The sequence below is a fragment of the Diospyros lotus genome, chromosome 1 (genome assembly GCF_014633365.1).
Source record: "Diospyros lotus cultivar Yz01 chromosome 1, ASM1463336v1, whole genome shotgun sequence".
Lineage (NCBI taxonomy): Eukaryota > Viridiplantae > Streptophyta > Magnoliopsida > Ericales > Ebenaceae > Diospyros > Diospyros lotus.
In genome coordinates this window covers 37826165-37851193 of record NC_068338.1, presented here as the reverse complement: position 1 = coordinate 37851193, position 25029 = coordinate 37826165, and the positions used below count along the sequence as shown (strand labels likewise).

At 36.1% G+C, this 25029-nt stretch overlaps 1 protein-coding gene across 1 annotated transcript; it reads right to left on the bottom strand.

Annotated features, from left to right (window-relative positions):
- Positions 1 to 372: 372 nt before the first annotated feature.
- On the bottom strand, positions 373 to 5141 carry LOC127786493 (eukaryotic translation initiation factor 5A-like). The gene is made up of 5 exons (XM_052313933.1): positions 4945 to 5141; positions 2011 to 2133; positions 1853 to 1909; positions 1223 to 1297; positions 373 to 797 (listed from the first exon to the last, which is right to left on the bottom strand). Exons 1-5 carry the CDS (start codon positions 5065 to 5067, stop codon positions 693 to 695), a joined length of 483 nt encoding a protein of 160 aa, XP_052169893.1. The 5' UTR covers positions 5068 to 5141; the 3' UTR covers positions 373 to 692.
- Positions 5142 to 25029: the final 19888 nt, after the last annotated feature.

Below are 25029 nucleotides of genomic sequence, written 5' to 3'. Positions count from 1 at the left end.
ATATCAATGCATAAAACATAGCATGTATGCCTCCCATTTTAAGGGCAATCTATTTGCCCTTTACGATAAGGTCCTAGGAAATACCGTTCATGGTAGTATGAACCAAAAATAATTGTCAACGGCCTCCCAGGAGAAATCGAACTCATGATGACATAACATCACAACCCGATCAGCGATGACTCAACCCAAAGAGCATTATGACTCGGTACCATGCATTCAATTTTCTTCTTAACAAAGGCTCCTTAAGAACCAACTTGCCTAACCAAAAAACTAAAAAAGACTGCCAGAGAACACAGTCCCCCACTTGTCAGTTACTGAACCAGTGAACCTTCTCTCAGAACAAAACCGAGCAACAGCAGCAGCAACCATTCCTGTCTCAAACTAGAGCCCCCTCTGAAGGACTAGTAAAACTGTTATTTGATATTGTGTTCATGTCCACCCTTCAAATTCACATTCATCAATCCTATTGACAACCACAAACAGCACTGACATAAAAGCAATTTAATTTAACAACCCACCCCCTCAAAAATAAAAGCAAAAAGATATTAGGACACAACATAGTAATTAGGTGATGTTTAGACAATCATATCGTCTGATAATTAAAGATCACAGAGCTGCCATGGAACTCTCATTCGAGGTGAGGGCTTGTCCCATGCATGCTGCGGGTAGATATTGTACAACACCCCAAGAGTTTAGTTCTTGGGGCCAATATCCTTGAGGGCACAGATCTGTTCTTCCCCCATAGCTGACATAACGGTCACCACAAGGTCTTTCCCTTCGGCAAACCCATCTTTAATCTGAGCACACAAAAGCAAGAATTGTGTAAAGGGGTCAATAGCAGTCATCATCTAAAGCAAACATGATGATCACATTATTCACAAAAAGGAATTCCTTTTACCATCAGAACACAAGATGAGATTGCCGCATAAAATCTCAAAATTGGATCCAAATCTGAAACTTATTAAATATATTATTTTACCCATGCGTCATATAAACATGAGTAATATTGGTTTTCAAGAAGGAAACGTAAAATTATTTACTGGGTACGCTCCTTGTTTAATCCACACACTACCTAAAAATACAGAAGACCGTCTATTAAGTTCCTATAATATCAAGTAAGATTAAGGAGCACGTTGAGGTGCAGTAGCTCAAGAATTTCAGAACAACATTCCAGTGCATATACAAAATGTGCAGTGGCATAGAGAACTGATCGCATGCTTACCGGAGCCAGCAGATTTTCATCAGTAGGAAGCCTCAGATCATCCTTGGTGTTACCGTTCTCGGTCAAAAGACTCACCTGCGCATCAAAATTTACTTGGATTACAGTTTACACCAGAAACTTGTGATGATTGTGCCACAAAGAAGATTTGGAGGTAGAGAACTACATTATCATCCCTATCCACACTGAATCCTTTATCATCTAATAGATCTGGGAACCTTAACAAGAACCAAACTAGCATCATTTTACCAATTAATGGAATTTTCTATATCTCAACTTCTAAGTAATAACCCAAAATTCAATCGGTCCAGACCAATCGGTCCAGACACAGGCCCAGTTGTTGACTTGACATAGAGTACAAAGTAAAACAAGAAAAAACAAACATGGCAGAGTCATATGCTAACTTCTTGTTGACATGCTAACAGCCTACCACCAATCCAAAACAAGGCAAAAAACAAGGAAAGAAAATCTCTTACAATAATAACCTATCAAGTCTAATTTCCAAAATGCCTACAGAACACAATAAAATAACACACTTCTTCACTACCAAGAATTATGGTGGTGTGTTCATTCCTTCTAACACACATTTGACAATATAAACCAGTTAAAAAGTGTTCACAAAGAAACGCTTACAAAACCATCTTCAGATATATCGATAAGCTGATAATCAGTGCGGTTAACATGAGGAACCTGCAAAAGAAACAGAATTTCAACATACAAGTACGCATTTCAACTGCTTCAATGGCATTGCATAAGGAGAAGAGAAGAATCCAAAGAAAGGAATCCATTACATCACAATTGTGTGATGATGGGACAATATCTTCGAGCTTCTTGCCATTGAATATATCAATGCCCACAAAGTGACACTTGGCATGCCCATGCTTGCCTGTTTTTGAGGTAGAAACCTCAACAACCTGTTCAACAATAAACCCAAAAAGGTCAAACAACAGAATGCATGTTAGATTTTGTGCTTGATATGACCAACATAAAATTGATGTTATCAACAACACCTCCACCATCAACTAGACATTTCTTTCAATGCCCACAAAATAACGCTTGGCATGCTCATGCTTGCCTGTTTTTGAGGTAGAACCTCAACAACCTGTTTACAAATAAACCTAAAGAGGCCCAAACAATTAAATATATCTTAGACCTCACACTTGATATGGCCATCAGCTTACATTTTCTAATTTATACACACACACACAATTGGTGTCATCAATGACACCCGAAACCTCAACTAAACATTATTTTCAACACCAACTCAAATCCAAAATTCTCTTTGAAGCTATCTAGACAAAATTAGAAATTTCAACCAGAGTTAGAACAGAATTTAAGCACCACCTGCCAGCCAAACAGACAAAAATGGAAATAATAAAAAAGCAGAAAGTTTCTGAAAAAGATGAGCAATTGCATCTCATTGTTTTGGACAACAAAAATCCCAACACATTCTCTTGATTTTATTCAAAAATGTCAACACATTGCCTCACAAATAAAAAGAAAGCAGAGTTGAACTGATCTAAATTTCTCAAAAAGCATAAACAGCACATCAGCAATGAAAAAGACAACAATATGCATTTGCCTATACACCAAGAAAGTTCATAGTTGCAAAGAAAAGCATGAACAAATAAAATGAGGCAAAAGCATTTCAAGCATTGCCAATAGCAAAAGTTACATGAATACATTGCAACAAAATAAACAGGAGTTCAAAAATTTAACTGGAAAGGACAGCCCAAACCGTCACTGGGAAGCCGGAAGCAAAACAGTGGATAAAACCTATATGCTTAATGTTGATGCTTCTAGGCACAAAATACAATATGCCACTTGCTACCCAAAGTCTACCACTGCACGGTGCAACAACAAAACCTTGCAATATTGCTTTTTCAATCATTAAGTACCAAGCATTCCCACAAACCTGAGCTCATGTCCAAGAAGTGTCCTATTTTTTATGAGCTACAAATTGCAAATTTACAACTTCCTGGGGATATTCAACAGTCAATTCATATGCTTTCTTAAATGAACAGAAAATGGAGTGGATGGGAGTCTAACGCCATTCTATCTCCCTCAGACAACAAAAGGAAGCTATCTGATTACAACATCTAAATCCAACCTTTCTAACAAGTCAAAACTGTACTTCAAAAAGGTGATATATCAATGTTAGTTATTTTCCACAGGAAGAAATTGGGGCAGCCAGCAGGTGTCATGACCCTGTTTTTTCTCCGGGTCATCATTCATGAAGAGGTGTAATATGTGACAGGCTGGCTGGCCTACCTCCTGGAACATGGAGTGAACCTACACCCTACCTCATCCTGGAATATTGAAACCATACAACAGTTTGACATCCTCAATCAGCTTCCACAGTGCATTTGTCAAGTGCAACTTCACACAACATAGGTACCATATAGTGGAGTGCTTGGGTCAAGAAATTCCAGTAGTTGAACCATGATGGTGCAACATGCATCCCTGATGAAAAGAACCCTTGCAACTGACCTTAGTGGCTTGCACGGAGTTCCATCAACAAACTAAAGAATCTACTGTGACTACGTGCAATAAACATGTGATATGGAGCACTGGGGCAAATAATTGGTTGATCTCGTCGATGTGCAGTGAGTGTCCGTTGCATTGCCTTGCTCAATTAGTCTGAACCCATCAAGGGAGAGATTCTGAACATCATTGTGCCACCTCATAGAGCAGAACTCAAGGAGAAGACGAAGAATTGAATATATGGAGAGAAACTGAAAATTTGAGCACAGCTTTATAATGTTGTGACATGGAAAAACATCACGGACAACTTAATTAATGAAGGTAGAGATTGTAGATTCAAATAATGACTTGGATGAGACCTAGCATGCCATCTCAAAGCCCATCATGCAAGTATTGAAACTGCTAAAAATGGGTGGTACACCTTCCGACCTCTCTAACACATCTTTACTTACAGGAAATAAAATAAAATTTATAAAATATAACAGCCACACACTGATTACGTTTATATACACTCATTATGAAATTGTTTTATTAGAGAAAAAAGAACGAGTAAAGCAGAAGAAGAAAAAATTCATCATCCTTCTTACATTAAATAAGTTGAATTGAAATTTTCCAGCAAGTAGTATTAAAAAGAGAGTGAAATTTAAATAAAACTCTCCTAGATCCTTTCATTATATTTACTTTTCTCTTTGTACAGAACGGCAATTAAGTACTGTTAATTGTGCTTGTCTTTTACCATTTACCTGAGAAAATAAATAAACCAAACCGATAATCTGAAAAAGACAGTCACAGGGGTCCAATAATAACAAATGACACCAAGCAAATCCAAAAAGAACAAGATGTAGTCCTGCCGATACTACACAACTGAATCTAGTCAATCTATAAAAGAACAAAAATCGCAAAAGAATGAGAATGAAATCAACACAAGCTTCAAACGAAATGCATAATTTTAAAAGGCATAATTACAGTAATGTTTCCTTCATCCCTTAATAAGAACGGTATCCACCAAACATTATACACTTACCGGTGAAGGGATAAAACCAAAAATCAACCTCAGAAACAATTTGATAGCCCATTCATATAAATCGCTATAATCGATATCGTAATTAAAGCTTTAATGCAATGTGCTAAATACGAAAAGGAAGATCCAAACGAACAAACACAAAATAACGATAACGATCAGTAAAATGTAACGATCAGTTTATGTAACACGTAAATTCCTCATATGTAGGGACGGATACCTTGCAGGGACGGTTCTTGATGACGATGTAGCCGTTCTTGCGGATGGCGCCGGCTTGTTGAGGGTAGGTTTTGGAGGCTCCGGCGTCAGCCTTGGATTCGAACTGATGCTCTTCGTCCGACATGACTTGGGAGTTGAGAGTTCGCGGAGCCCCTTCTCTTCAAGTTCTAGGGTTTGGGGGAGGAGAAGAGTAAAAAGAGAGGACAGTGACGCATTTTATAGTGAGGAGTAAACGGACGTCACAGCTAGGGTTTCCGAGTTCGCGTGCCGCTTAACCCCAATAGTGAATTGCCTAATCTTGGCTGTCGAAGCTTTGGTTGGTCTATTTTTGGCCGTTGAGATCTGATTTTTATTTTGTCACGTGGGGCTATGCTCGATTTGGATTTCGGGTCGGGAGAGGATATTTTCCAAATTTTTGGGTGAAAAGGTGAAATTCTTCACCTTAAGGGTCTCACACACTGCTTAATTCATGTGGGAGGAGTTAATCACGGTACACGACGGTTCCTAAGGTAAGAGACACAGTATATGATACCCACATGAAGTCATCTTACAAGAGGGTGAAACTCTCACACTGCGACTGCTATGACTCGAATGTACACCTTTAAGTGCAACCTACTATCTTAGGAACCATATATGCTACGTCTGTGGGGCGAATATTTTCCAAATTCTGGCTTGCCTTTGGGACAGGCCATGAAAAGAAAAAATATAATAAAAACTAAATAAAAGGGTAAAACACATCCTAACAACTCTTTTTACATAAATTTAAGGATTATTTCTTAATTTTTTAAAAATTACAAGTCACAACTGATAAAGATTAAAAATTCATAATGATTTATCATTCCCTGTCATATACTAATTGATAAAATATCCAAATTTGAAAAAATATTTCTAATATTTATTTATTGTTTTGAGTTTTTTATCAATTAATTATATTCCCAATAGTATTCTCTTTTAAAATTCAAAGGGTCTTCACTATTCACAAGGAAATAATTTTCTGATTTTATTTTTAAATTAAATTTATTTTTCCTATCTCACTCTTTAAATTTATTTAGATAAAATTTTATTTGAGTTATTTATCCAAAAATAATTATAATAAAATTTATCCAAATAAATTAAGATTTATCTAAATTTTGAAAATTGCGAGGCTTGTTTTAAATGGATCAGTCCCTACATACACCCTTGCAATATTAGCCTCAATTTCCATAACATATTAGCCTCAATTTCCATAACCATCAGCCTCGTCCATAGATGGTCGTCGCTGCATGAGCTGCTCTCTGGGTTTCTGGCAACAGTCGAATTTATGAGCCTCAATCGCCTTTCCCTTCTTCGATTTGGGGAGTAATTCATTTTCCAAGTAGTAATCATTTTGTATCAAATCAACTGTCTTTGCAGGCAAGCGCGGATCTAGAAATTTAGGTTGGGGGCTGAAATTTTAAAAAGTTAATGTAATAATTGACAATTGTATTCCAAATTCTGACTGAATGCAGCAGTCACAAAATTAGCAAAAAAATCACTTATAGCTTGCTCAAAAAAAATAGCAGCTTTAACGAATCAATCAACAATAAATCAAGCATAAACAAGTAAAAAAAAATTATGGCAAAAATAAATAAATAAAAAAGTTACCTAGCTCTCAATCGAATGAAGCAGAAGCAGTGAGCAAGGGCGAGGTCGAGAGGCAGAGCAGAGGGCGTTGGGGCGAGCAAGAAGGCAAAAGCTGAGACCCGAGAGGCAGCATTGCAGCCTCGCAGCAGCTAGGGCCGGCGAGAGCGAGAGAAAAAGGCGAGGGCAAGCGAGAGCAAGAGAGACAGAGAGCGAAGGCAATTGGGCAAGCGAGAGGCGAGAGAGAGGGGCCATTGGCCGAGGGCGAGCGAGAGCAAGAGAGATGAAGAGAGCGAGGGGCCGAGGGCGAGCGCGAGCAAGAGGTCTAGTGAGGGCAAGTGAGAGCAAGAGGGGCCGAAGGCGAGCGCGAGCAAGAGCAAGAGCAAGAGGGGCCGAAGGCGAGCACGAGCGAGAGAGATGCAGAGAGCGAGGGGCTGAGGGCGAGCGCGAGCAAGAGAGAGGCAAAGAGCGAGTGCTAGCGCAAGCGGACGCCGGACGAGAAAGAGAGAGAAGGCAGAGAGCGAGAGGCGACGAGGATAAGAGAGAGGTCGAGAAAGGAAGAAGAAATGGAGAAGATAAGGGTTTCCAGAGGGAAAGTGGGGTGGACTGGGGTGGGTTAGGGTGAATTTGGGGTAGGCTATTACCAAACAATTAAAAATTTTAGCCTATCTAATTAATTTTTCTTGTAGGCTGCCCTAGGCTTCAGCCCAGGGCAGCTTACATGTAGATCCACCCCTGTTTGCAAGGAGCTTTGGTTTTCACGCACGATGTAACGACCCATCGTCGTGTCACCATTCTATGATTTATATATATATATATACATATATTATCACTTCTCATAATATCGTATTTAAGAATTCCTAACTTAAATACATTTAATATTTTAAATGATAAGTTAAAGAATGATAAATTGATTGAAGAAGCAAAATCGAAACGTAAAAAATTATTGTAATTCAAAAAAAAAAAATTGTACAAAATTATCTTCAATTATCACAAAAATTACAATATCTGACAGACAAATTTAACATAAAAATAGCTGAAACATGCCTTCTAACAAAATTCTCACAACTTGTCCTAACACGAGCATAGGATTTTATTACACGACTACCGATATAATTACATTTCAGCAATCTCTTTTCATTTTTCATTGCTCATCTCGCCTGCAACGTTGAATATCCCAGAGACAATGTCCAAATTAGAAGATGAAACCTCTAAACGAGGATTAAAACAATTTTATTATCCTGGAGTAACTTTTGTTAGCATTCTAGCCTCTGCATGAAATTCTAGGCAATCATCCCGATAAGTAAAACACGGTATGGGACACTCTTATGATCATTTCAACAATCACACTTAGAGAAATGTAGGCCAAACTATTAGGGTAATATCTCACCCTATCATATTTAACATGGTTGACATAAATAATGATATACCAATAATATCATATTCAATGCAATATCACATTTACCGAGTCATTATAAAATGAACATGCATATGTATGATAAGATACACAATGTCACATAAACTTAGTGAATCCCTCGCAATTTCATACTAATTTAAGCAAACTATACAACGTATAAAATTTTCTCATGAACTATTCACCTTGATTTAGCTTCTTAGGTTTTCTTGATATGTGTGTCTTGACCTTGAAACTCGTGCTTTGACAAATTTTCTAGTCAAATTTTTTGAAAAATTAATAAAACTGAATTTCTCAATTTTTCTATATTGTTTTCCCTTTTTTGTCCCCATATTTTTCTTTTTTTCTTACCTTTTCACGCACTCGCAACCACTCGCCTAGCATGTGTTCCTATGCGCCCAAAGTCGGTCGTTTTTTTCGGGCTTCTCCTTGCTATCAGCGACTAATCTTAGCTAGATTTCTTGCACTTCTATTCCTCTCCTAGCTCAATTTTTCCTCTTGAACTCAAGGGTACCCCTATTGCACTATAACTTCGGTTAGAACACATTCAATTTGGCCATTAAACCTCGGCTCTGACAATTTCCCAATTTTTGGCAAAGCTTAAAACCACCTCAAATCGAGACCACACACGCTCAAACTTTCCAGAAATAATCTCCACAACTTGGAGAACAAAAACCTCTTAACAAAACTTTTAAACTTTCCCTCGATTACTCAGATTACACAACTCAATTTTTGTAAAACACTTGACCTATTCCCCTACTATTTATAACATTTTTGACCGATTTTTTAGCTTATCACAACTGTGCCTTGCACCGGAAGGCCTAGATCTAGGCCATGATGGCCTAAAAGGCCCTCAAACAGTCGGGATTTGACCTCAAATCGACGGTTAGTGCGATCGCTAACTGCATTTGCAGTGTTCACATTACCTTTACAAACTGATTGTTATTCTTTCAAATTCTTGAACTTTGGCCCTTTCTCAAATTCTCAAGTTTCCAAAATTTTCACTAAATCTTCACAACTTTTGAAAATTACACTTTAATCTTAAATTTTTGAAAAATTTCACTTATGCCCCAAAATAATTATACTTGAGTCATTAAGAAATTTTCGGGTATAACACATGAAGCCCAGCTTTTTGGTCAACTTCTTTTTCTCGGCAGTAACCCTTCTTATATCTTGCCAAAAAACACTCACCTAGTTTGTTTACCAGAAAATTAACGTTAGATTCAAGCAAAATTAGCGACACACCGCTGGACTGGGGTATGTATAAATATAGTTAATGGGTAGTTTAATTGGTAAATTTCTATTAAGTATCAATTATCATATGATATGATGATTTACTCTCCTCCTTTATAATTAAATTAATGATTAAAAAAATAAATGAATTACATAAAAACAGGCAAAACTATTCCCAAATTATAAACTAAGTCGGAATTCGAAACCCTATCCCAAGGTCGAGGGCATATCAAAACCTTTTTAAATTGATTTATTTCTCAAAATATTTAAAATAAATTTCACAAGTCAACACTTTGCTGGCAAAAGCAGTATATACGAAGTGTTAGTGATGCATCAAATGTTGATCCATAAACTAAACTGTTAGATTAAATGTCTCATGTGATAGGCATGTGACTTACTTTAATTAGTTTAATAAGTAAATAACTATGAAATAAAGTGTTAACTGCAACAAGATGGATGTGGTAGTTTTGGGAGTGGTTTCTCAACTAATCACGTAATAACTGTTTCCCTTATTTTGGTCATTTTCTTGGTCATAAAATCTCTCCTTATCTTTATCCATCATTAAGAAAAATAGGAGGGAGAATTGAAAGGCAAAAGAATAGAATATCAAGTTTGGGGTTATCTTCACTCTCCAGTCTTGTCATGGATCAAGGTAAGTTCCCAAATTAATATTTTTATAATGTGAGAATCATGAATTTTAAGATCCTATTATTATTCATAGAAATCTATGAATTCAGGTTTCAATTATAATTATGATGGTTTTATGTGATTGGAGTTATTAGAAAACAATACATTTAACATGTGGTATCAGAGACAGATTGTGAAATTTGTGATTCTCCATTGATTAATCATACTCTATATGTATGGGTTGTACATGTTTTTACTGTATGCATTGTACACGATTTTACTTTGATTTTAAGTTTTCGGGTACATTGTTTTGCCATATGGTGTATGTGCATGTTGACTGAGTTTATTTTTCTGTAACTCTTCATTATTGTTCTGTTCAGATCAAGACCGATTATTAAATACGCTAGCCAAATTAAATTGCAATAGTCAATTTAAAAATGTTGGATTTAATTATTATTTTATTTGAGGGGTGTGATTGTGCCACCATGAATGTACTACCATACTTCATGTCCCTGTCTCCATGTCACGATGTCTTGGTAATACTCCACGTTTGGCAGTGATAAGAATAATAAAAAGTCCCAGTGTAAGTGTATGTGTATGTTAATCATATTATATTTTGGCAGCATATATTTTTGTTTTGATGATTCGTATTTGGAACAATATTATGTTAAATTTGTTAATCACCAAAGTGATCAAATCTTTAAGTTAATTAGTTCCAAATTATATGAAAATTGTTCATCAATCGCTCATACAATTGATGCTATAACTGATGTTTGTTTATGGGTAGATTGAAATGAATTATTATGAGGCATTTATGAATTGCCCAAAAGATAATAATATTTCTAATCAGTGCATGCATCATTACCTCATAATGTTAAATTTTAGTGCATATATGCATCATTATGATTGTTTTCGTGCATTGATGTATCACCCGAAGGAGAACATTGATGTGCATTAATTGTTAAAATAATCTATAGTCTGAATCTTTATAACATGTTAGTTTATGACTCAAAGCATTAATGTTAGGCATGTGTTTATTGTAGTTTCCATCCCTATTTCTTTACATTCGCATGCTTCGTCTGTTCCAGTCTTTAATGGGCTAATTTTTTTTTGATTGGAGTGAGCAAATCCAATTTCACCTTGGTGTATTGGATCTTGATTTGGCACTCCAAGTTGAAAAGCCTGCTGATATTACTGATGCTAACGATAATGAAGAAAAGCCTTATTATGAGGCTTGGGTAAGGTTAAACAGACTAAGCTTGATGTTTATGTGAGTGAGCATAGCAAACAACATCAAGTCAGCTCTTCCCAAAACTGAAAGTGTTAAAGAATTTTTGAGTTTTGTGGAAAAGCGCACCCAAACTGCTGACAAGTCTCTTGCTAGGACATTAATGGGTACTTTGACCACCATGAAATTTGATGATTCTTGTACTATGCATGAACATGTCATTGAGATGACAAATATTGCAGCAAGACTTGAGTCTTTGGGAATGGAAGTGGATGAGAATTTCCTTGTGCAATTCATTATCGTCTGAGTATGGCCTATTTCAAATGAGTTATAACACCATGAAAGATAAATGGAATATGCATGAATTGCATAGTATGTTGGCTCAGGAGGAAACGTGGATTAAAAATCAAGGAAATCACTCCATCCATTATGTGAAACATCAAGGAGCTAGTAAGAAAGCTGATAAGAAACATGGAAATGGGAAAGGACCACTAAAGACCATTGAGTCCTCCACTTGAATCCAGAAGAAGACAAACAATGACAAATGTCATTTTTGTGGGAAATCTGGACACTTCTAGAAGGACTACCTGCGACGTAAGGCTTGGTTCGAAAAGAAATGTAAGCTTAATGCTTATGTATGTTTTGAATTAAATTTAACTGAAGTTTTCTATAATACTTGGTGGATTGATTCTGAATGTACAACTCATGTTTCTAATACGATGCAGAGATCCCTTACAATCCCAACCATAAGCCCAAATGAGAAGTTCGTCTTCATGGGGAATAGAGTGAAGGTTCTAGTGGAAGCAGTCGAGACTTACTGTTTAATCCTAGACACTGGACATCATTTAGATTTGTTTTAAACTCTTTATGTACCTAGTATTTATAGGAATTTGGTTTCTTTATCTAAACTTGATGGTACTAGATATTCTTTTCGATTTGGTAATGGATGTTTCAGGTTGTTTAAACATACTAGCATGATTGGATCTAGTATACTTTGTGATGGTTTATATAAATTGAATCTTGACAATTTATATGCTGAAACTCTTATGACCTTACATCATAATGTTGGCACTAAACGTGATTTAGTGAATGAACGTTCTGCTTACTTGTGGCATAAGCGTCCGGGTCACATTTCCAAAGAAAGACTAGATAGGTTAATAAAGAATGGAATTCTTCCAGATTTGGATTTCATTGATCTCAATATTTGTGTGGATTGCATTAAGGGAAAGCAAACGAAACAAGCAAAGAAAGGTCCACGAGAGACACTCCGTTTCTTGAAATTGTATACACCGATATATGTGGACCTTTTGATGTTAATTCTTTCGGTAAAGAAAAATATTTTATCACATTTATTGATGATTATTCACGTTATGGATATGTCTATTTACTGCATGAGAAATCTCAAGCAGTGAATGCCTTAGAAATTTATATAAATGAAGTTGAAAGGTAATTGGACAGGAAGGTGAAAATCGTTAGGTATGATAGAGATGGTGAGTATTACGGAAGGTATGATGAAACTAAACAACACCCTAGTCCATTTGCTAAGTTCCTAGAAAAGCATGGCATATGTGCTCAATACATAATGCCGGGTACACCATAACAAAATGGCGTATCAGAAAGGCGTAACCAGACTTTAATGGACATGGTTAGGAGTATGTTAAGTAATGCGTCTTTACCCTTATCTTTGTGGATGTATGCCTTAAAGACTGTCATGTATTTGTTAAACAGGGTTCCTAGTAAGGCAGTTCCAAATACACCATTTGAACTGTAGACTAGTAGGAAACCTAGTTTAAGGCACCTGCATGTCTGGGGTTGCTAAGAAGAAATAAGGATTTATAATCCACAAGAAAAGAAACTGGATGCAAGAACAATTAGTTGATATTTCATTGGTTATCCAGAAAAATCTAAAAGGTATAGATTTTATTGTCCTAACCATACTACAAGAATTGTTGAAATTGGGAATGCTAGGTTCATCAAGAATGGTGAAACCAGTGGGAGTAAAGTTTCACGAAATGTGAAAATTAAGGAAGTTAGAATACAAGAAGAACCGCATAACAATCAAGAAGAACAACAAATGAATACTCCTGAAATTCAAAATGAACATGTTGATTAGTGGTTAATTTTATAAAAATTTTGTTATAATTATACCCTTCTTTTGATCTTAAAAATAGTTTAAATTAGATATTAATATATATTTTATGGTTATATGCAAGTTTAAATTGAAAAATGAATGAAATGAAATTTTAAAGTAAAATTTAATAATAATAATAATAATATATAAAATTATATATAATACATATACATCATTATATGCATTCATGTAATATATATAATATAATATAATATATATATATATGTGCCATGTGTAATACATATATATAATATATAATTTATTAATAATATTAAATTATTTTTATTTTTTTTTAGGCATGAAGAATTAAAGCCCATGAAGACTTAAAGTCCATGAAGAATTCAAATCCATGAAGAAATCAAGCCCATGAAGAAATCAAGCCCATGAAAAATTAAAGTCCATGAAGAAATCAAGTCCATGAAGAAATCAAATCCATGAAGAAATCAAGTCCATGAAGAATTCAAGCCCATGAAGAATTAAGGCCCAATTTGAGCAACCCATGGAGAATATTATTTGGAGAAGGCCCAAGGATTATTTTTAATTCTAATGAAGATTAAAAACCAATTTATAGAAATCTATTTTTATTTTGTATGTGAGAGCTTTATTAGGTGTGTTTTTTAGCTAAAATCCATTTAACTATTAGGTGGATATTATAGCTAAAATCCATTTAACTTTATGAGTGCTTTATTAGGTATGTATTTTAGCTAAAATCCATTTAATATTAGGTGTGTATTATAGCTAAAATCCATTTAACTTTAAGTGTGTGAGTGCCCATTAGATATAATTATGTCTAGTTGAATAATTGAAATTGTGTGGTTTGTATTGCATCTTGTGGCCTATAAATAGATCACTTGATTGCATTTGTAAGTGTGATTATTATTCTTGAATCAAAGTTTAGTTGTTTCCTTATAATTCTCTCTTTGAGAATTGTTCTTGTTCTTTCCCCTTTTCTTTAGTATTCTCTCTTGTGATCTTACTTCCTTCCTTTCTTCTTTTAAATTCTTATGTCATTTATTATTACTTTATTATTCACCGCCTAAATGGCCGGTTAATTTGTGCCTTTAAATTTCTGCAATTTTCATTCTTGTCATTTAATTGTTCACCGCCTAAATGGACGGTTAGTTTCTTGCCTTTAAATTCTTGCAATTTTAATTCTTGTATTTTAATTATCTACCGCCTAAATGGCCGGTTAGTTTCTTCTATTTTAATTCCTGTCATTTAAATTTTGTTATTTAAATTATGTCATTTAAATTGTTGTCAATTAATTTAATAGAGATGAGTAGCTAAATCTAATCTTGGGTTAAGGCAAGGACAGTGTCTAACGCCAATGATTCCCAAAGAAAGCTACGCTTTAAATGAGTAACATTGGTTTAAACTTCAATATGAGTGTGTTTTGATTATTGAAAAATCACTAGGTTTGGATTGGAGCGTAAGCCTAACTTAGAGCTTTCATGTCACGCATGAGAGTTACTAGAACTGGAAACGCTATCATACCCAAACCCGGATGATTAATTTAGTTGTTTTGTGTATTAATTGTAATTGAATTTATAATAGTTTCTTAAATTAGAATCCCGCATATCATGTATGGGGATTGCTTAAACTAGAGCTATCATTATCTTTAATTGCATTTAATAACAAATCCTCATATCTGAAATTAAATTAATGTTGCTAATCTTTTATGCTAATATTTGGGAATCAACGGGTTGGCACTGAAATTGTCTTAACTCAAGTACTTTCCAATTTCATATTCTCACGTTTAGTATTTATTTCAACTTCTGTCTTGCTTTATTTTCTAGTATTTGTTATCTAAAAAAATCATAAAAAATCATGTTATCAATCCATCTAAATGCGTGTGCGTGTGTGTGACATTCTTTTTTTTCTTTTGCCATAAATAAATCTCTCAGTGGACGACCTGGACTTATCCAGAAAGTATAAATTTAAATTTGAACTACAACTGCACTCGTACACTGACGAGTATAAACCTCTCGCCTAAATAAATAAATAAAATATAAAATTTTTATTGTGTTTTGTTTTGTGTTTTAATTGCAGGGTGAGAGTGCAGTCAAATTTTGGCGCCGTTGCCGGGGAGATTGAGGCAAAAACAAAAAGGAAAAAAAAATATAAGAATAAGCATCTCCTGATAAATTCGGTAACTCTGTTTCTTTTTACTTTATTTTTGCATAGTGTATGATACTTAGGTCAGGTAAAACTGTAGAAAATCAGTCACTCATGTCTCAACATAATGAGAACATGCCACTTCCACAGAACATGTCTGCACGTGGTAGTGACCACGGTGACCCTGATCCCATTGATCAGGAGATGATCAGACCCCTTAGGGAGTATCTTCATCCTCCTAGGCAGACAACCCCCTCATGCATTATTCTTCCCATCAACCATCATAGGTTTAACTTCAAACCTGGCACAATCCAATTGTTACCAACTTTTCATGGCATGGATTCTGAAAATCCATATACTCATATGAAAGAATTTGAGGAAGTATGTAGCACTTGCATGGACCATACAGCAAATGAGGATGTCATAAGATTAAAACTCTTTCCATTCTCACTGAAAGATAAGGCAAAAATATGGTTAAGCACTCTCCCACCTAGATCTATAGGAACTTGGAGAGAAATGCAAACAACTTTCTTAAAAAAATACTTCCCTGCCAACAGAACTGCTACTCTTCAAAGACAAATCATGAACTTTGCCTGTAAATCAAATGAGAATTTTACGCAAGCGTGGGAAAGGTTTAAAGACCTTCTTCACACTTGTCCGCACCATGCTTTTGAGCAATGGAGAGTGGTCAGTTTCTTTCATGATTCACTCACTCCCCAATTGAAAATGCTAGTTTCTACAATGTGCAATGGAGAATTCTATGAGAAGACTCCAGAAGAAGCTTTCCACTTCTTTGACACATTGGCTGAGAATACAAGGAACTGTGAAGTTGGTCCAACATCTGCTCTTGATTCAAGAGAAAATCCACAACCTAGAGGGAGATACCAACTGAGTGAGAGTGACGATTTAAATGCAAGACTAACTGCTTTAACAAAGAAAGTTGAAAACATGCAACCCAAAAAGGTGCAATCTGTTAATCAAGTGGAAGTAAAGTGTGCTGTGTGTGATGCAACAGATCATTCAACTGAAGAATGTCCTACCCTACCTGCTTTCAAGGAGGTATTGTATGGGCAGACTAATAACAATCATTCACACAACTTTGAGGGGAGACAAAATCAAAATCAGAGTGGAGCCTATTATGGGAATAATCAGAACTACAATTCATACCATCCCAATAATAGAAATCACCCCAATTTTTCTTGGAGAAATGATTCTGGAAATCATTCTCAACCTCCCTTCCCTACACAACAACATACCTTCCAACAAAATCAAGGTTCTTCATCCAATACTTACCAACCTCCTCATAGGAGATCTTTGGAAGATACCTTGCACCAGTTCATCCAAAGTCAAACAGGTATCAATAATCAGGTTGCTCAGCTTGTCAAAAATCAAGACCAAACAAACAGAGCCATAGAAGACATTAGGAGCCAGTTGACCAAGATAACACAAACATTGAGTGTGAGAGAACCCGGGAGGTTTCCATCCCAAACTAATCCTAACCCAATTAGGCAAACCAACCAGGTAGAAGCTTCAAATAGTGAAACCAACACTCATGAACAAGTGCAAGCAGTGACTGCCCTAAGAAGTGGAAGAATAATTGAGAAACCAACTGATCCTAGGATAAACCAACATGTTGATGAAGAAAAAGAACCAAAAGATCATGAATCCACCGTGGAAAAAAATGAAAAAAATGAGAAAAATGAGACAAATGAAAAAAATAAAAAAAATGAAAAACAAAAAGAAGATGAGAAAGAAATTCAATACAGGCCCAAACCACCTTTTCCACAAAAGTTGAATCATTTGAAAAAAGAGCAACAAAATGCAGATATATATGAAGTGTTTAAGCAAGTGAGAATCAACATCCCGCTGTTGGATGCAATCGAACAAACACCTTCATATGCAAAGTTTTTGAAAGATCTGTGCACTGTAAAAAGGAAAACAAATGTGCATGAAAAGGCATTCTTAACTGAACAAGTCAGCGCCATTCTCCAATTGAAAACTCCTCCCAAATACAAAGATCCAGGCTGTCCAACCATTACATGCATCATAGGAAGTCAAAAGGTTGATCGGGCACTCTTGGATTTAGGAGCTAGTGTCAATTTGTTGCCATACAGTGTGTATCAACAGTTGGGATTAGGTGAGCTTAAACCCACTAGAGTGACCCTTCAGCTGGCTGATCGATCAGTCAAAGTTCCACGAGGAATTGTGGAGGATGTTCTGGTACAAATCGATAAGTTCTACTTTCCAGTGGACTTCATCGTTTTGGACACCCAGCCGCATCAGGGGCCTCAACCTCCTGTGCCAGTCATCTTAGGTCGACCATTCCTTGCCACATCAAATGCCATCATCAACTGTAGGAATGGTGTGTTAAAGCTATCTTTTGGGAACATGACTGTAGAAATGAATATCTTTAGGGTAGCCAAACATCAGGACACTGAGAGTGAAGTGGAGGAGGTAGACTTGATCCAAACACTGACCAATGACTGTTTTGAAGAGTTCATGAGAAGACCCAAAGAAGGAAATCAAGATCTTGAAGAAATAAAAGAAGTGGAAGTCATAAGCAAAGAAAGTGAGAAGCCTACATGGATGCCTGGTTTAGAGCCATTAAGGAACTTGGACAGTAAGCTCATGGCTCCTGATAGCCATCAGTCCACGCCTGAGAGAAAGCCATTGCCCAGTGATTTGAAATATGTCTTTCTAGGAGAAGGGGAAGCATTCCCAGTGGTGATCTCTTCAAGTTTGACACCTCAACAAGAGCAACAACTGATAGAAGTTCTAAAAGCACACAGGAAGTCATTAGGATGGACCATTTCAGATTTGCAAGGTATTAGCCCTTTGATCTGTACTCATAAGATATTCTTGGAAGAAGGAGCAAAACCAGTTAGGCAAATGCAAAGGAGATTAAATCCCAACATGAAAGAAGTTGTCAGAAAAGAAGTGCTTAAGCTATTGGATGCTGAAATAATTTACCCAATCTCTGATTCTAAGTGGGTAAGTCCAACACAGGTAGTACCCAAAAAGTCTGGAGTCACTGTTGTAAAAAATGAGAACAATGAACTGATTCCCACGCGCATCCAGACAGGATGGCGTATGTGCATTGATTATAGAAAGCTCAATTCTGTGACAAGGAAAGATCATTTTCCTTTGCCTTTCTTGGATCAAGTTCTGGAGAGAATAGCAGGCCAAGCCTACTATTGTTTCTTAGATGGGTACTCAGGGTACAATCAGATAGAAATTGCACTAGAAGATCAAGAGAAGACAACTTTCACATGTCCATTTGGGACATTTGCATACAGGCGCATGCCATTTGGGTTATGCAATGCTCCAGCCACCTTTCAAAGGTGTATGATGAGCATTTTCAGTGAAATGGTTGAGCAAATTGTTGAAGTGTTTATGGATGACTTTTCTGTTTATGGAAGTAACTTTGAGGCCTGTTTGGAGAATCTGAAAAAGGTTTTAGCAAGATGTGAGGAAACAAATCTGATACTCAATTGGGAAAAATGTCACTTCATGGTGAAACAGGGCATAGTCTTGGGGCATATCGTTTCATCTAGGGGGATGGAGGTAGACAGGTCAAAAATTGAAACAATTCAAAAACTCCCCATCCCTAGGAATGTGAAAGACATCAGAAGTTTTTTGGGACATGCAGGGTTTTATAGGAGATTCATTGCTTCCTTTAGCACCATAACAAGACCCTTGTGCCATTTGTTGTCTCAAGATGTTCCGTTTGAATGGAGTCCTGCCTGTCAAAATGCTTTTGATAAATTGAAAGATGCACTCATTTCAGCACCTATCATTCAGTCCCCTGATTGGTCCCTCCCGTTTGAACTTATGTGCGATGCTAGTGATTATGCGGTAGGAGCTGTGTTAGGGCAGAGGAAGGATAAGAAACCTCATGTGATATATTATGCTAGCAAAACTCTTAATGAGGCACAAAAGAATTACACCACTACAGAGAAAGAGTTACTAGCAGTTGTCTTTGCCCTGGACAAGTTTCGATCTTACCTCGTAGGGTCACTAGTGGTCATTTTTACTGATCACGCTGCTCTGAAGTATTTGTTCACAAAGCAAGATGCAAAACCCCGTCTGCTCCGATGGATCTTACTCCTGCAAGAGTTCAACATTGAAATCAGAGACAAGAAGGGAGTAGAAAATGTGGTGGCTGACCATTTGTCAAGGATTCCAAGTCAAGATCTCACACAATTTGATGAACCAATTCATGACAATTTCCCTGATGAGCAACTGTTTAAAGTAAATGTTATTCGTGCATCATCTGTTGTCCCTTGGTATGCCGACATTGCGAACTACCTGGCAACTGGTCTGATCCCAGACCATTGGAGTAAGCAAGATAGGCATAAATTCTTCAGAAAAGTCAGAACCTTCTTTTGGGATGAGCCCTACCTCTTCAAGTATTGTCCTGACCAAATCATCCGTAGATGCATACCCGATCATGAGCAACAAAGTGTTATCAATTTCAGTCATACTCTTGCATGTGGAGGCCATTTTTCTGTCAAGAAAACAGTTGCAAAAATTTTTCAGAGTGGATTTTATTGGCCGACACTGTTCAAGGATGTGTACAAGTTCTGTTCAAATTGTGATCGATGTCAAAGGTTAGGAAGTCTGTCAAGGAGAAACATGATGCCATTACATCCGATCCAAGTGTTAGAAGTTTTTGACTGTTGGGGTATGGATTTTATGGGCCCATTTGTCAATTCATTTGGTCATGAATACATCTTACTTGCTGTTGACTATGTGTCCAAATGGGTAGAAGCAATCCCGGCCAGAACAAATGACCATAGGACTGTCGTGAAATTTTTGAAAGAAAATATATTCAGTCGATTTGGGATGCCACGAGCAATCATCAGTGATGGGGGTTCCCATTTTTGTAATAAAGTTGTGGCAGGATTAATGAAGAAATATGGTGTACTGCATAAGGTTGCAACACCATACCATCCCCAAACCAATGGTCAAGCCGAGCTAGCCAATAGGGAGATTAAGCGCATATTGGAAAAGACTGTTGCTGCTAATCGTAAGGATTGGTCCTTAAGACTAGTAGACGCTCTTTGGGCGTACAGGACAGCTTACAAAACAATTTTGGGAATGTCTCCCTATAGGCTAGTATACGGTAAATCTTGTCATTTGCCGGTGGAAATTGAGCATAAAGCATATTGGGCAATTCATAAGATCAACAAGAGTCTAACTGAAGCAGGCTTATCCAGGAAGCTCCAATTGAATGAACTTGAAGAAATTCGGAATGAAGCATTTGAAAATGCAAGATTGGCCAAGGTTCGCATGAAAGAGTTACATGATCGGCACATCATTCGAAAAAGCTTTCAGGTAGGGCAACGGGTACTCTTGTATGATTCTCGATTGCATCTATTCCCAGGAAAATTGAAGTCTCGATGGGTCGGCCCCTTTGTAATCAAGTCCATCTAAGGATATGGGGCATTTGAGATAGAAAATCTGGAGTCAGGACAGCTTCTAACAGTCAATGGTCATAGGTTGAAACCATACCAGGGTAGTGTTGAGGAGAATGAAGGAGTTGTAGATTTAGATGATCCATCATCATTTGATGAGTAGGGAAAGTCTCCTATCGTCTGGGAATCTGACGTTAAAAGACCACTTTTCCATTTAGGTTAAATGGATGTTTATAGATCTGAAAAAAAAAAATAAAAAAAAAATAATAAAAAAAAAATAAATAAAAAAAGAAAAAAATAAAATAAAATAAAATAATAAAGAATTATATATATAAGTTGTTCATTTTCTGCATTACTTAATTAACTTTGATTCAAAGAGTGTTTCTCTGTGTGCAGTCTAAATAAAATTTTTTTGCATACAAGTTCATGCATTGAAGACCACCAGGTATGCCTATCTTCTATCCTTTTATTGTCGATTGAGGACAATGCGCAATTTAAGTTGGGGGGTAAGGTGTACTTGATTTTATTGGTGTTTGAAACTGATCCATTGTGCAAAAAAAAAAAAAAAAAAATCAAAAAAAAAAATAATTAATAATAATAATAAGAATAAGAATAAAAAAATTAAAAAAAAAACAATAAAATAATAATATAAAAAAAAAAATTTTGAATTGAGAGACAGAATTGACGCTGGTGATAGCTATCTTTTCTTGGGCAGTGCAATCACACTGCCCTATAAAGGATAAGGCACACTGCCAAATGTTGAAAAATGAGGCACCAAGCGTTGAAAAAGAGACACCAAGCATAACCCTGTAATTATGGCATGCCTCGAGCCGAGTGTAAAATAGTGATGGTCATTGCTCTATAAGAGACTCCATATCTGTATAAGGCAAGCCACCCTTCTTGAGCTCAGTCTTCTCTCTTTTGTGTTATTCTCCGATCAGGTACTCTCATCCCTTTTGTAAAGTTTATAGTTCTTTACCTTTTTTTTTTTCTTAGTATAGTTAAAAAAAAAAAAAAAAATGGATCTTTATCTCTCAAAAATTCACAAGTACTATCCATCTCTGCCGCAGAATGATTTGAAAAAAATTTATGTTGCTAGGTGTGAAAGACTTAGGTTGTTGATGCTTAATAACATCCCTGAAGATATTCGTTGGCTGATCGAAGCAAAAGTTCGATTAGCTGGTGAAACTTCACCTAGTTTTAAGCATTTTCCAGGCTTAGGGAAGAGTAGTTTTGCGAAGAAAAGAAGAGCGAAAAGAGTGAATGGTTGTTACAAATGTGCTCGATGGACCTGTAACACACGATGCAAATCTGTGGGGTTTACGTCCATAAATCGAGAAGATAAAATTAGTTTCATAAAGGATGGACTGAGTAAGGAGTCTCTGGATGATATCCGATTGACTCTTGAGACGCATCCGTGTGGAATAGTGCAAAGAGAACTTCTTGCTTTATGGACCCAGTTCAGAAGTGACCACCAACGCTATAGTCTTGGGAATCTGACTAAAAACGACCCTGTTTGCCAATCTATAAGAAAATTGGATGGGAAGCTTATCCCCACTTCATAGAAAGTGTTTAAGCCGTTTCTGGACGTAAAACCAGAGGAAGATGTGAGCCACAATCACAACTACTTATATATACGCAAGATTTTTGTTTGTATTTATTTCTTGTTGAATTGTTGTATAGCTACTTTTGATCTCCAAACTTCTTTTCAGGACATACAAAAGAAACAAACATGGAAGGGCAGTTCGTTCGTCAAATTAAAACCATATGTGTACTTTGTGGCTCTCAACTTGGGAGTGATATTTGTTACGCACTTGCAGCGAACGAACTTGGTAAAAAATTAGGAGAGAAAAAAATTAATTTGGTATATGGAGGGGGAAGTCGTGGATTGAATGGTTATGTTTCACAAGCTGTACATCTTGGAAATTCATCTGTGGTAGGTATAATGCCAATCCCTTTAGCTGAACCACATATTTCCGGGATTACACGCGGTCAACTTATAGAAACGACTTCTATGTCTGAGCGCATGGCTTGTAAGATTTATCAGTCAGATGCCTTCATTGCTTTACCAGGAGGTTTTGGAACACTTGAAGAAATCTTTTGTATAATCTCCTGGGCCAAGAGTAATCTCCATACCAAACCCATTGGACTTTTAAATGTTAACCATTTTTTCGATGGGTTACTCTCTTTTCTTGATCAGGCTGTGGACCAACAGTTCATTTCTCGTTCAGCAAGAAAGATTCTCATTTCTGCATCCACCATTGATAAGCTGTTAGAGAAATTACATGCTTATGTTCCACAGTACGATCCTCATGAGCCTCGGATAGACTGGTCTAAGGCAATTAGTAACAAGCGCCCAAGGGGTCCGATTAATTTAAATTTATCACTGTGAGAAATGCTCTTTAATAAGATGGCTGAGTAAGGAGTACTTTTTGTACTCTTGAGACGCATCTAGTTATTGTACAACTTGCAGGATTTTTTTGGTTGTGTTCTTGAAAAAAAAAAAAACAAAAAAACAAAAAAAACAAAACTGTGGAATGTTGTTAGCAAAGTCTTTGATAAGATGGCTGAGTAAGGAGTACTTTTTGTACTCTTGAGACGCATTTTGCTTATCTTATGACTTGCATGAAATTTTTATTTTGGTGTGAAAATATAAATATATATCTATATGGTGTGCTCATTTGTTGTTTAAGTTTTAGCAGTTCACAGCAAAATGGACTTGTGGAGTTACAGGTATTCTTAACAACCCTAATTTATTACTGCAATTCAAGTTGGGGGGTGTAAGGTTTAGTTATGAATTATTTGGTTCATATTTAACTGTGAGTTTGCTATTGGTAGTTTGTAGTCTTGTGTGAATTGATTATCTTTATCTGCTCTTATTAAAAAAAAAAAAATTGTGTTTTAAATAACGCTATTCCTAAAGTTTTGAAGTTATGCACTGATAGCCAGTTAAGTTTGCAATACGAAACATGAATGCATTGATTTCTCATTTGAAAACGTTTATGCATGAGAATAAGTAATTTACATTCATCAGGGATTTAAAATTTAGAAATTGGTTATCGGTCATAAAGTCAAAGGTAATAGTAATTAGCTGATTAGTACATTGTATGATCCCTCAACAGAAGTGGAGACTATTACCCAAGCAAGTGTTTGAGCCTAATAACCGTTAATTCTGAGTGAAATAACACTTACTCTAAATATGCTCTCTTGTTTATCTTATCTTTTCAATGGCTTCAAAATATCAATTCGCTTTGAATGTCTAGTATGATAGCGGATGAATTTGACTGGTTTCAAACTATGAATTAGATGACTGAGAAGCATGATAGGGGGATCAATTTCTTTCATTTTGAGCCTATTTTTTTTTTCTTTAAATCAACCTCTTGTTAGCCCATTTGAGCCATTTGTAGTACAACTTCTTTCGTTACCCTTGTTTAACCCATAACCATATGAATTTTATCCAACCTGGTGTGACTTTGGGAATTAGTCTGTTTATCTATTTTCATATTTCAAAAAAAGAAGAAAAAAAAAAGAGAAAAAAAAAAGAAAAAAAAAAGTGAAAAAATGGGGCAAATTCTCTTAGTTATTCAGCATAACTGTTTCAAAATAAATGCTAAAAAAAAAAAAAAAAAATCCCGACACACCCTTTGCACACTCTACCTTTTCTTTGACAACCCGTATTAACCTTATAGCCCCATTACAACCCAGTCTGGTCCCTTTTGATGCTATAAATCATGTGATCTCAGAATTCGAGTTTGAAGTAGGGAATCATGTTTAAATTCAGAAGTTACTCGTCTAGAGCATTATTCCAATCATGAAGCTATGTCAATTTCCCTGTTCTTTCATGAAAATACGTTCCTTGTATTTGGGATGGCACCGAGTTTTGAACTTGTTCTGCATTTACTCTTATAACGGTGCACCCCCTTGTGTGTACACTTGAGGAATCCTTTTTATTGGAGAGAAAATCCATAGTAAGATTTGAAGTCAAAACTTCGAGGGAGTAAGTCTGTGTGTTGGTTATCCTAATTTCCATTCCTGAGATTGTATGACCTTTAACCAAAAATCTGATTTAGAATGCTAAATTATTTATTTAATTTTATGCATTTCGATTTCGAATTTGAAATTTTTACATTCATACAGTTATTGTGAATAAAGTTTGGCAGGTGTATAATCTGATTGCTAAGGGACTAGCAATGTTTAAGTTGGGGGTATGATTAGTGGTTAATTTTATAAAAATTTTGTTATAATTATACCCTTCTTTTGATCTTAAAAATAGTTTAAATTAGATATTAATATATATTTTATGGTTATATGCAAGTTTAAAT

Excerpts from the sequence above, each read along its gene's own strand:
- LOC127786493 (XM_052313933.1), bottom strand. The coding sequence starts at position 5,067 with ATGTCGGACGAAGAGCATCAGTTCGAATCCAAGGCTGACGCCGGAGCC. Across the intron at positions 1,910-2,010 it reads CATCATCACACAATTGTGAT|GTTCCTCATGTTAACCGCAC; the intron begins GTAATGGATTCC and ends TTTCTTTTGCAG. Across the intron at positions 798-1,222 it reads ATGAAAATCTGCTGGCTCCG|ATTAAAGATGGGTTTGCCGA; the intron begins GTAAGCATGCGA and ends TTGTGTGCTCAG.